Raw genomic sequence first — 13,861 nt, forward strand, 5'->3', positions numbered from 1 at the left:
AAATGGACACAGGCAGACAAATGGTCAAAACGGGTCCTATGAAAACAGGTATAATGGGGTTTGCATTAAAGGGCGGGGCATTCATTCCCTATTTACATTGTTCCGAGTTGGCCAGGTCGCCGACTAGACGCTGGGCCGCCCGAAGGGCGGCCCAGAAATCTCATATATGGGCATAAAATGGACGCAGATAAACAGATATCTCCATATATGGCATATATGGGCATACAATGGATGCAGAATCACAAAGATCTCCATATACGGGCATAAAAGGGACACAGACAGACAGATACAGAGATCTCCATATATGGGCATAAAATGGATGCAGATAGACAGATATCTCCATATATGGGCATATATGGGCATAAAATGGACCCAGAACTATAACTGCAGTGATCTCCATATATGGACATAAAATGGACACCGACAGACAGATACAGATATCTCCATATATGGGCAAAAATGGACACAGGCAGACAAATGGTCAAAACGGGTCCTATGAAAACAGGTATAATGGGGTTTGCATTAAAGGGCGGGGCATTCATTCCCTATTTACATTGTTCCGAGTTGGCCAGGTCGCCGACTAGACGCTGGGCCGCCCGAAGGGCGGCCCAGCTTCTAGTTATATAAATGAGTCACTTGTGATAGGGAGCAGTGATATGGTTCAATTTGCCCATAGGCTTGGGGATTCAGAGCTTTCTGCTGTCTCTGTAGCTATTTCTGTGTACTTCCAGTTTCTAGGTCAAAAGGAAATATTTCGCGCCACTCATTAAATATTAGCTATCATTGTTCTGTGGTGTAATGTGACGTAGGCATATCTAATTAATATTAACGTGTGTTTTACAGAGTTGTATCAAGGGGGGCGTGGTTTCACTGTATGCTTGTTTCAGCCAGAGAGAAGAGCAGGCTCTGTGTCAACAGACAGTTACACTGTGTGGTGCCTGTGTTATTTTCTGTGTAGTGTGTGTGTGTGTGTGTGGGGGGGGTACGTGCGTGCGTGCGTGTCGTGACAGTGCACGCACACACACAACGTCCACACGCGAAAAATAGCAGATCTACAAGCTCACAACGCGTCGCGCAAGCGACGCGTTGTGAGCTTGTATATCGGCTATGTATGTAGCCTAGCTAGCTAATAGCCGTAGAGCCGAAACCAACGTGTTTACATGTCAAGCTGCTGCTACTACGGCTGTTAGCTAGGCTACATAGCTACATACCAGATATACAAGCTCACAAAAAAAGCGACGCGTTGTGAGCTTGTAGATCTGCTAGTTTTCGTTTGTGGACGTTGTGTGTGTGCGCGCACTGTCACGACACACACACACACACACACACACACACACACACTACACAGAAAATAGCTATCGGCGATTAGCGTCCCTTCTTCTTCGGTTCCGTGGTAAACAGTCCAAAGCTGGAGAAAGTGTGTCCATGGATAAATGCTCAGCCAGCTTCTTTGTAAAATACCTGCACATTTTAATTGGTTACAGAACATGGAGTTGCCGAATCTTTATACTTTTTACACCTCCAATGGCTGGTTTTAAAAAATGTTTCCGAAATGGAAAAGCAACAAGTTCCCACTGCTGACAGCTTCGGTCTGTCTGTCTCTCTCTAAGAAGACGCATTACTCCGCCCCCTCCCCCCACAACGGCAGATAACCACGCCTACATTTTAGAAATCTTTTCATGTTCTGAAATCCCATAAAACAAATTAGAGGCGGGGTTTCTTATCCCTTTAATATTGATAACATTGGGACAGGGATCTCCATATATGGGCATGAAACATATGTTAATTAGTAAAGCCAAGCTTAGGTTTGATGCCTTGGGATTTCTATATTTGGACATAAGTGTGTACCCAATAGGTCATCATCTGGAAAGGTAGGGTGTAAATCAGAGTAAAGCAGGCTTTTGAGCTAGTTAGGGCCAGAGATTGATGACATCAGAAATCCCCATATATGGGCATAAAGGGATTTTGCTTTTGGGAATGCCCATCTATGGCATTTTTATTTTATTTTATCCTTTATTAATAAAAATACATGTATGTATCCATATACATATGGAGTTCAATATTGATGTTTTTGGAGAAGGTATGTTGTAAATGTATGCTACTTAGTAAGGGGCCTCGGGTTAGATACTCTTTGTATGGCCTCTGGAGGTCCTTGGCGTCGGTTAGTAGTATGCCCAGCACATAAGATGTGGGACGTCACAAAGCCTGCGGCCATGTATCATTTTCCATCAGGCCTGTTGGTTTTCACGCTCCAGTGCGGCGTTCATGCGCTGCAAGTCAATGGCAGACTTGACAGTCAGACAGACAGCCATTGACTCCGGCCTAACAATGGCTACTTTCTATGACGGTAGTCCCATATGACATGATGGACTGGACTATCTCCATATATAGTGTTATCCACATTTCGTGTAGCTGCCCTGTACAGGAAGTGATGTCACAACTCGCTGACATCACACTGACATCACAGAGGCTTCGGAAGGACGGTCACGAGGCTTCGGACACTCAAGCGACACGATTCTTCAGAGTATATGCGACCTTCGGTCGCAATAATATATTTGGCTTGGAGTTGGCTGTCAAATCATCTTTTACAGCGTCACAACGGCGAGGTTTGGTTTGACAGTTAATTACCTTGAGTGCGCTGCATCTGTGATGTGATGTAGTCCACATTTTGAAGAATTAATCCGGTTTTTAGGTGAAAACAAGGGGAATGCATTTGTTGTTCTGAGAATGGATATATGTGCACGATAAAGTGTACAGTTTACACCTCCTCGCCTGTCAATCAGTCAAAAAAAAATGGTATGAAAGCATCATGCTTGCTATATAGGAGACTGGACGAAAGCATTCTCACTGATTAACTCACGTTCCCAGCCTACATAATAGACTACTGTGTATAACGTGTATTTGCCCCTTTGCTTTTTTTTCCTTCGCTTTTTTTGCGCAGCCTCTTAACTCTCCTACTGCCAGATCATTTATTTATTTATTGGGTCTGGCGCCATCAAAAAGCGGCTTACCTTTGCGACGTTATAGTAGATAGACAGACAGACATTTATTTTTTTTTATTTTTTTTCTTTGGTTGTGCAATAGTGCACTTTGGTCTGCCAGGCAGCAGAGGGCGGCGTCATGCGAGAATGAATGTGAATTTGCCTGTTATGTGTTGAAGAAGAAGAAGACCAGTCACTGGCCACAGAGCCTTACAGCCGGAGGAAATCAACAAGGAAGTGAATTGTTCTCCGTTGATCTAACGCATAATGGATTTTTACACCATCACCGCGGAAAATGTGTTTACAGTAGACGGCCGCGCGACCCCTCATCAGCTTACAGTCATCAGACGAACGAACCGAACGAGCGCCGTATTGGCATCGAGGTTCTGTAAAAAATGGGGCGAACGTTAACGTTCAAAGCGTGGGAAGAGTTAAGGCACGCATGGTGCTTTAAATATTAAAACGGCGATATATTCGCCGTTATATATATAATAAAGAGTCTCTCTCTCTCTCTCTCTCTCTCTCTCTCTCTCTCTCTCTCTCTCTCTCTGTCTGTGACATATTTGTAGCTAATAATGCAGTATTGATACTTTTACTTAACTCATTTAATGCCAGCCTATCACCACTAGAGGGCGCCCAGTGACCAGAGAATAATGGAGATATGCTGGTAATGCATGCCCAAGCCCTGGAGCCATGACTTGCCAGAACACTTTCCTTTGAGCATGTACAGGAAGAGGATGAAGTTAGCTTGAAGTTAGCTATTGGCTACCAAGCATTTTAGATTTAGATTTTCGTCAACTTAGCCATGATTAAACCTTGCACACCTAATGCATGGGAGAAGAAACAGAGAAAATGAGCACTAAAGATCCTGGATTGCATTGGAGTGGATGGTAAATATCAGCAAATATCGGCAAATATCGTCCTCTGTAAGCAGAGGACAAAAAAGATTTTTTTTGAAAAAAAATTTTTTTTTTTTAATTTAATTTAATTTTTTTTATTAAAAAGCCGAACTAGTTCGGGATCGGCACTGTGGGATGCGATAATAAAGCCGAACTAGTTCTGGATTGGCACTCAATGAGTTAAGTAAAGAATGGGAGTAGCCTACTTTTACCATCACTGCTCAAATTAACTGTTCATCATAGCGTGAATACTTTCAGGTGTGTATCTGATCAATGACATCAAAGCGACATGTTGTCTGAGCGTCTTGTGAGCATGAGAGAGTTTGAACTTGAACGATGTTGTGCGCTACATCGTGATTACATAATACAATTAATTAAAAGGGGAAGAAACACGCAAATTAACCCGGGATGTATTATTGTGATTTCTCCTCCTATAGCTCTCTCCCTCTCCTCCGTTGTGAGCTTGCAGATCGGCTATTTTTCATACGCTTGTTGAAGGATGAGTCAATGTGATGCCAGTCACATAGACCTATTAGCCTGTTATATTATTTTGAAAGGGGCAGCGGTTCTCAAACTATATGGTTCCCGACCCAACGTGGGATCGCGGAAGGTCCCATGGGCTTTGCCGACCAAAATAAATAAATAATGAATATATTGTTGTAACCAACAGCGTGAAGCGAACGACGCGTCCTCTCCCTTTCCACACATTCCCCAGCTTATGGAGATGGTAACCAAATGGACCCTATTAATCTTCTTGAGGGCGTAAAATGAAACCGCCATAGGCCTATGGCTCCATTTGGTAAGGTTTCATAATCATGCGTGTTGAAATATTAGCGCTACAAGCTCACGACATTTTGATCTTGTGTTGTATGTCTCACTTTATAGATATTATAATTATATATTCAGTTATTTTTTGGCAAGCGAGACATCTGGCTCTGCATGACTACTAGATATTAAGTTAACTATAAAAATAAGAACAGATATTGCATCTGTGATAAAGTGGAAAGGATCCCAGCGCGCGTCTCGCTCCTCTGGTAGGTGTAAATTGTTTTACGCATAGTTAAGAAGGGCATAATAATGCAGTCGTCCAGTATGATTTCATTCACTATACATATTTTAAAAGATTACAGTCTCCATCACTGCCACTCTTCTGGAATGTTTGTACCCAAACTTTCGCAGTGTGCAATGTGATGCGCATCCAAGACACGGCTGAGAGTGTCGCATCTCCAATATCATTGATTTAATAAAATCCATTGCCTCATCCAAGCCTTCAACCAACTGTCCAAAAAGGATGATGATAGCCCAATATATTATTATCTTTTATAAATATAAAAAATATATTATATATATATATATATGGGGAAAGGCTTTCGTGAGGTGATAGAATAGGCCTACACTGCCTTGTCGCCAAATGACTGCGCAGAAGGAAAAAAGAAAAGAAAAAAGAACGCTATAGGCTATAACGTTTTTGAACAAGTGATTACAACATTTTAGGGAGAAAGTAGGCTAAAGTAAAAAGTAAGTAGGATAATAATAATAATAAAAGTGTAGGCTATTCTATTGTGAGGTGACAGAATAGCCTACACTCTGCGCAGCCTAAAAAAAAGGAGGAGGAGATGGCTTCATATAATCTGAAGCAATCCCGTGTGCTCATTCAGACGACAATAATTGTAAAGGATTCCTACCCGATGACCCGAGAATATCAAGCTTTTTTGATATTCTCGGGAGAGCTTCCGACGAGTCCCGAGGCCATAAAAATCCCATTAACATAATCCGATCGTGTCGGGGTACCGTACAAACCCAAGACCGAGTCCGGGGCCGACCGAACGATTTTCCCGGGGGATCATCCCGACAATCGGCCCCGGGGAATCGGCCCCGGGCTCGGCCCAGTGTAAAGGGGCCTTAAGTGAGGTCAGCAAACAAAGTGACGTGAGTGAGAGGAAAAAACCTGGGTGAAATCTGCCAATCTCGACAGGAAACAACAGTATGTTCTTTATATGGATGAACATGTATCTCTATTAGCACCACAGTATTATAGTGTTGTGCTTACTGTCTGGAAGTAGCTGGAATAATCAATTTCTTTGGCCACAAAGCTGTACATATCTGCTGATAGTTGATCCTAAGGGAACACAGACAAGAACATATTTCAAACAAACAAAAAACAACAACATCCAATTTTTTTACTCCAAAGCTTTGGGAAAAGCATGACACAGAAATGCAACATCTCCAGGCTTATAAATCCTCCTTTAATCCGCATCTCCCTCTGCTGGGGCGATATAAAAATCTGATCATAACGTAGCTTCCCCCTGTTCATCATGAGGACCAGGCGGGTCTAATATTTGATAAACAGTTTCTTCTCATGAGACATCAATGAAAATATGATACAGTACTACTTGGATGTAAGATTAATACATCTCCTCAATGTGCTAGCAATCATTAACAGTGATCTGTTAGGTAACGGCATTAGTCCAGTATACATTTAATCACAGTCATAAAATATGATAATAATCCGATAACAGGAAATATTCCAGTTATGGTAGCAATTCGATTTACGTGTTTACTTGAACTCTAATGCAATAATGTATTCAATTATTCAGTTAATAGTTGGATTTCTCTCCAAGGACTCTTGGAACTCTGCATCGATTGTAACACATTCTCAACATGGGATTGCTTTGAGTTTCACATGGATGTTCATATTCATAATTTCAGCGGTTAAGGGTATTGCACTATGCTGTGTTTACATGGCCACTTGAATAATCTGGCAACTGTGAGACTATGATCGGTTTATTAGTGTGCAAGTGAGCTCAAGTAAGCAGAAGACTGACTCGACAGATCTCCATGCGGTTGGCTGCCTCTTCCATCTCCTCCCTGTGGTGGTCTGCCTTGGCCCCTATCGGCTGCAAGTTACTGGACTGTCCTGAGGACTTGGAGGATTGGTAATATCTGGAAACATGACAGCATGGAACAGTCTTTTAGAACATTATTTGTCAGCGTTTGATGCGCTTAGCCAAGCAATTACTTCACACTCACTGTTTCCCAAAGGTTGATATCAAACAGAGCAAATAAAGGTACTTTTAGTGGTGTACTGTAAATGTTAAATTTATATAGCGCGATTAGCGCATTTATCCAAGGCGCTTTACATTACATTCAAACACACATTCATACACCGATGGCAGAGGAAACCATGCAAGGCACCAACATGCTCACTGGGAGTCTTGCTCAAGGACTCTTGGACACACTCTGGGGGAGCCCGGGATCAAACTGGGAACACTTGGGGAACCCTCCGTGTTCTAAGACGGCAACTCTAGCCCTGAGCCACTGCCTCCCCTGTACTACTGTATATCATCTTCTATACTGACCTTATTCACAAGGCAGCACACCCCAATGAGTATAACCTGACCGCATAACAGACTCTGTGGGAATAGGTCAATTCACTTGCTTGCTCAATTGCCTTGTGCCATTTGTACATCAAACCTCTCTATCAAACTCAAGGTCTATTTGGTCCCCTCCTTTTTTCCCTCTACACCAAATCTCTTTGCCAAAAAGCTCACAACACGATCTATTGTGAGCATGTAGATAGATATGCTATATTCGCCTATCATGACATGCCCAGAATACGGTCGCTGGTGTTCATGTGGTTAAATATATCATATCTAGGTGTGTCTGCACATCCTCAGAGTCTCTGGGCAGAGAGATAATGCATACTGCTGCCAGAGTAGCTCAGCACACAATACTGTGTATGGGGGGGGGGGGGGGGTTCAGATTTGGGTCAGCAAAAATAAATAAAGGAAAAACCCAATCCAATTGCAGCCATTCAACCACACACAGTGAGACAAATAATTTCCCATCACATTTCCTCATTTCACAGCTCATAGAAGGAATGAGATGAGCGTGAGTCAGCACAGAGGGACTGCTTGGAGCTCTGATCGCCCAGGAGGTAATTCTGCAGCGACATTATTTCAATGAATTGCTACGTGTTTTTATATCAGAACATGAACATATATGCAACACGAGAGTATGGTTATTGTCACGTGTAGGACTGAATTGGGAAGATTTTCCTGAGATCTATGTTCAAAATAATGCTGATTTATATTTGAATAGTTCTTACACCTGCCTAACACAAAATAATATACATACATCAATGGTATAAAAGGAGTGGCTATAAAAGCAAATGACAACCAGTGTCTATTCATATATTCAGACTCACAGCCATTTTTTATATTTCCACCGTCAGTACTACAGTATCTACGGGCGGCCCAGCTTCTAGTGTATAAAATGGGGCTTAAGTGGTTAAGTGTATTAATGTGCAATCAAACCCCAGTGACATTCAGTCAGAGGCTTCTGGGCAGTGGGCACACTGTTCACATGGGATGGAGTTTCTCTCTCACTCTCACGCACGCACGCACACACACGCACACACACACACACACACACACACACACACACACACACACACACAGAGGGAGAAAGAGCTCTTACCGTGTGCGTGCGGAGTCCATGTCCAGGACCAGTTTAGCTAAATGTTTCCTTTGTTTCTGGATATTTGGGATTTCCACCTGGGAAGATTGTAACAGACAGAACAGAGTGGTGTGTTTAGGTTCTCGTCTCTCTTGGTGGGAGAGAGATAGAACAAAACAGAGCCAGTACTGTCATAGGCTGTGCACCTGCTGCAGCCAAACAATCACCTCAGCATTGGACCAATTATTATTTATGATTACATGGCCAAGACAATGCTAATTACTCTACTGGTCAGATTACATCAATACAATACTCATGTCTTGTCAATCCTAGGTATTCCCTTCAAAACATCCTTCCTATCCATGCTGGGTATCAAAACAAGCACTCACTGCAGTGACTGGTTAGCCTCCCTACTCTGAAGCAGTGAAGTAGATTGATATCAAGTGAGTCAAAGCTAGACACTTGCTGAATGCTTAGAGTTTGCCCAGGCCTCTGCATGTCTACAGTTACTCTGGATCAATTCAATCTAATCTATGAAGCAGTAGAAGCACATCACTGAGACAATAACATTTTGTTAACAGTCCCTATTGACCATATTCACACGGGTGAGATTTCTCATCCCAAGTGTGGCGTAAGAGCAACATAGGCTCTATGCACAGCAGCCATATTGGAAAGAAATTGGGCCCCTTCCTTACTTCCTTCACAGGTCTTACCAATGATACTAATGATGGCTCTGATATGTTTCTTGTAGACCATTATATTTCAAGGAGCCCATAACTCTGAGTGTACAAATGGAAACTGAACCAGTTCCATTATTATACTCTCAGAGTTAAAGTGTTAACTTATTTGTTGCCCTTAAAAAATGGCTACTTTCAGGCTGAACTGCCACGATTTAGTTTTTAACGGATCATGCACGGACATGCACCACGTGTGTGCGCGCCGTTCACAGCTTTCAAACAAAAACAAAATCTGCTTGGAAATCTGTTCAGGCATTCATGAGATAGCAGCCATCATGTTTTCTTCATATGTAAACAAACATGGCTGCCATGTTTGAAATATGGGGTTGGTCTGGGGGTCAAACATGCATTTTCACAATCGCGATCATGCCTAGTAGATAGTAGGAATTATACCCAATTTCTTTCCAGTGCCGTGACACTACATGTCATAAACAGTCCATTTCACCGCGTGGCATTTACTAGAGAATCTGACATACCTCTGCAAGTTCGTAAAGGGGCTCGATGACGTCTCTCTCGATGGTGAGCTCGAACAGGATGAGCTCCTGGGCCAGCCTGTCCTGTGTGTCGCCACACAGCTTCAGCATTTTCCTACGGCAGCAAATCATCAAGGACAACATCACTCCACAGCTCACGACAACATGCAATAATAAACACGTCTTTCCGTTTTCCCTACGCCACATGAATTACATTTCCTCGGTTATTATTGCAGCCTGTCGCAACGAAGGAAACATCAGAAATGACATTTTAATGACTCCACGGCATAACAGAACACAGCACATTTCTTTGCTGAAAATTGGTGCATTTCGCATTTCTTTACTGAAAATATGTTTAGAAACATGGAGATGAAGGTGTACTGTAGGCTGATGAAATGTGTAATGTTTTCTCATATACTGTACAATATGGTCTATAGTTTTATACTAAAACTCAACCTCCTTTAAGCGCATTAACCCTGGCGTCCCTATTTTGTGCATATCATTATACGTTAGGTCAAAGTTTCCTTCTTTAAAATGTATTCCAAAATTGCAAACATACAGTAGCTGATCTACACGGTCACAAATGTCACTATTTGTTGTTTAAATAAGTTTATAGGGCTTAAGTAAATTACGAGCTGAGAATATACAGCAAAAAAGCAGGAATGGGGTGGTAGAGTGGTGCCGTAGGGTGGTAGCAGTACAATTTACAATTAAGGCATTTAGCATTTAATCCAGAGGCCTCCGTCCACACCACCACTACATGAACATAAATCAATAATTGACTAGTGTGTGTGTGTGTGTGTGTGTGTGTGTGTGTGTGTGTGTGTGTGTGTGTGTGTGTGTGTGTGTGTGTGTGTGTGTGTGTGTGTGTGTGCGCGCACGTGTGCGTGTGTGGTAAACTCACCCCAGTAGCGATTCGTCTCCAAGCACTGCAGCACCTTCCACCATACATTGTGCTAGTGTTGTGAGGGGAAGCTTCTTCTACACACAAACAAACAAAAACACACAGAGACCAGGAAGAGCATTAGCCAAGAAAGAGGACACTGAAGATGATGTGTTCTAGTACAACCCGTGACACTGATATCCTTAACTGTTCATATATTATTTTAATAGGGGCAGCATAGCTCAGGGATAGAGAAACCGACATTAGAGCACAAAGGGTTCCCGAAGGGTTCCCAGTTCAAATCCGGGCTCCCCCTAAGTTAATGTCGAAGAGTCCTTGAGCAAGACTCGTCTGAACCCCTAGTTGCTCCCGGTGAGTAGGTTGTTGCCTTGCATGGTTTCCTCCGCCATCGTTGTATGAATGTGTGGGTCAATGTAATGCACAATCTATGTAAAGCGCCTTGGATAAAAGCGCTATATAAATGCACCACTTACCAATATATCTTGGTTGGATGCTTGACTCTGAGGTCAATCACTGAATTAATCAGTCTGATATTTTTCAATGATGACCGCTCAATAACAGACCGCTGTCTAATCAAAGGCTCAGAGCACCTGCTCATATCAATCTGTGTGTTTTTCTTTAGCCATATCCAACATGGCAGTTATAGTATGTAAATAAACACACAATGTAATGTACAGCTAGACATTGCTCTCAAGAATGTTTTTAAAAACATTTGACGCAAGAAATAGACAAAGCAATAACCAAAGTTATTCTATTTTATCAACACTTCCCGTTGTTTTCCAAGGCAACACATTGCACTGGACGGATGCGGCTGGCATAAATTAATGGATTGCTTTCATTACTGTAAGCAAAGAAATCTTTTATTTTGTTATTACTGTACTTTTGGGTCAATGTATTAATTAATTAATTAATTATTAAATAGCCATGTAGTAAGCAAGATAATCAATGGCGAGACGGTCATTATTGAGAAATAAACCCGTTCTGGACCCAGACAGGGGGTCCAGAACGGACATTATTGTTTTCATTTGTGCACACATGACAGATGGAACAATGTTATGACTTAAAATCAAAAATATGTAAGACAAGGGAGACTCGACCACAGGCGGATGATGCAGGTAGAACAGTTTTCAGAAACAGGACTGGTAGTGACACGTATGAAACCGATTACATCAATTGTACTGTAAAATACTAAAAACACATTGGTTACTTAATTTTCTCGTGTGTTCTCATTTCAATCATAATGTTGTTTGAAGTTCTATTGCTGACATTGAAAACTGATTTGCACATTAGAGCAAAGTTTTCAGGATTGTGTGTCTCTTTGCCTTCTCAAGCTAACTGTCAGAGACAGACAGACAGACAGACAGAAAGACAGACAGACTAAAGGACAGACGGGGTCAAAAACATTAAATCCTTGCCAGAGTTCATTAAAGCTGAACTTGAACACTTTTCGTTCACACATAAAGACAGACAGATTAAACAGGATGAATCTGGCTAGTCCCAGCATAAGCCACTTGAGAACTGGATTAACGACTGATTAAACTGATTTAACAATGGATTACTGTAGTATAATATAGAGGTTTTATTTTATGTACGGACCATTGATTACAGACAGACAGACAGAAAGGCACGCACGCACGCACGGATGCACGGACGCACACTCATCCTGCGAGTTTCTGCGCCTGGAAAATAGCAGATCTACAAGCTCACAACGCGTCGTGGATGCGAGGCGTTGTGAGCTTGTAGATCAGCTCCCGGGCCCTGCGCGTAACTAACACACACACACACACACACACACACACACACACACACACACACACACACACACACACACACACACACACACACACACACACACACACACACACACACACACACATGCTTAAGTAGTCTCTCACCGAGGGCGATCTGACAGACTTCTTGTCCACATCCACGCCCTGTTGGCCCTGCAGACAAGCCGTCAGCTTCTTGTGTGTGCTGTGGGACACCTGCTTGACCAACTCCAGGCGCTTCTCCACCTGAAACAGTGGAGCACAGATAGGAGTTAAGTCCGCCATATATGCACTGACAACAGCACTGACATGCACACATACTGTACGGCAATACACAGACAAACATGGGCACACGCACACACACATGTGCACTAACACACTACTGCTGCTGACTGACAACAGCCCTGTGGGCTTTGCGTTCATATCTGGTCTGCACAGTCACGACGAGCCTCACTGACAGTTACAGACATGCATACGGAGCCACATGGCATCCAAAGACCCATAGGCCAGAATGTGTAATGCAGTCAGCTCTGATCAAAACACACGTGCAGCCTCTGCAAGGAAAACGAATAACCACCCGGAGCCGTCCGTCTGCCTCCAACAGGGACGTGCTGGCCATTGGGAAAAGCGTGCCAACTCCCGAACGGCCGGTTCATTTCCGGCCTTCGTTCCATTTTGGGGGCTGGGCGGCCAACAAAGTAAATCGTCACTGTCGGGCAGAAACCTCGTATCTCCAAGTTTCAAATTTGTAAATATTTTCGCTTCATCATACAAGGCAGTTGCACAAAAGTAGTGAAAACAGCAGATCTACAAGCACACAACGCCTCGCAACGCGAGGCGTTGTGTGCTTGTAGATCGGCTGTTTTCACTAGTTTAAATCATTTTTAAAATGATAAATACAAAAGAAGAGGTTTTGGACATACATGGTTTCCACCCGACAACGACGAAATATAACGCATGTATTTGGCCCACTGGCTTGTCACTTGTCATGATCTGAAAAGGGCAAATCTTTGAGTAGCAGCAGCGCTATAGAGAGAAATCTCTCTCTATAGCGTGCAATGAGGGCCTCTCCAACTCTTTTTCCCGGGCTGAATCAGGGGCCCAGCATGTCCCTGGCCTCCAAAGATAGGTCCTCTCTATGAAACGAGGCTCTGCAGGCCAGCGTGCCGACTAAAAGTGCATTATGTCACCCCTTGATCAAACGACCCTCATATCATTATCAACCAACGCCGGTGGAACTGATGGGGAACTGAGGGCTTCATTAATCTGATCAATTACCGCACCGCACCCTCAGTCAATCAGCAGGGACGTTCAGCCATTGTCACGCAATAAGAGGTTCCGACTCAGCGCTTATTAACTTTGCCTGGAGGTAATTCAGGGAGTCATTTTCAAAAAGTCATTTTTGCACACGCTGGCTTCACAGGAATAATGATTTGTCCTTTGAGGAAAAAAGTAAACATCATTCACAGATATACTGAGAGGCATCGAATGTGATTGCACGCATAAAGTATATACACTCACTGTGTACAGTACACTCAAATCCTTAAAGCTTTTATTTTTATCATCAATGTCATCTTCTTATGCTATTTCCTTACAGTATGTTGCTTTTTGTAGTTTTGCTGTAGTATGTGAGTGACCCC

At 42.8% G+C, this 13,861-nt stretch overlaps 1 protein-coding gene across 1 annotated transcript in view; it reads right to left on the reverse strand.

Annotated features, from left to right (window-relative positions):
• The window catches only part of LOC308302626 (rho GTPase-activating protein 44-like), a gene marked incomplete at both ends in the record, with an annotated part of 106,247 nt that overhangs the window by 30,916 nt on the left and 61,470 nt on the right, over positions 1-13,861 (reverse strand). Inside the window, 6 exon segments of the mRNA XM_080746889.1 lie at positions 5,931-5,999; positions 6,706-6,823; positions 8,360-8,436; positions 9,552-9,663; positions 10,453-10,529; positions 12,348-12,467. Of these exon segments, the coding sequence (XP_080603015.1) occupies positions 5,931-5,999; positions 6,706-6,823; positions 8,360-8,436; positions 9,552-9,663; positions 10,453-10,529; positions 12,348-12,467 (573 nt within the window).

Source organism: Nannobrachium achirus, assembly GCF_963921795.1.
Source record: "Nannobrachium achirus genome assembly, chromosome: 18".
NCBI lineage: Eukaryota > Metazoa > Chordata > Actinopteri > Myctophiformes > Myctophidae > Nannobrachium > Nannobrachium achirus.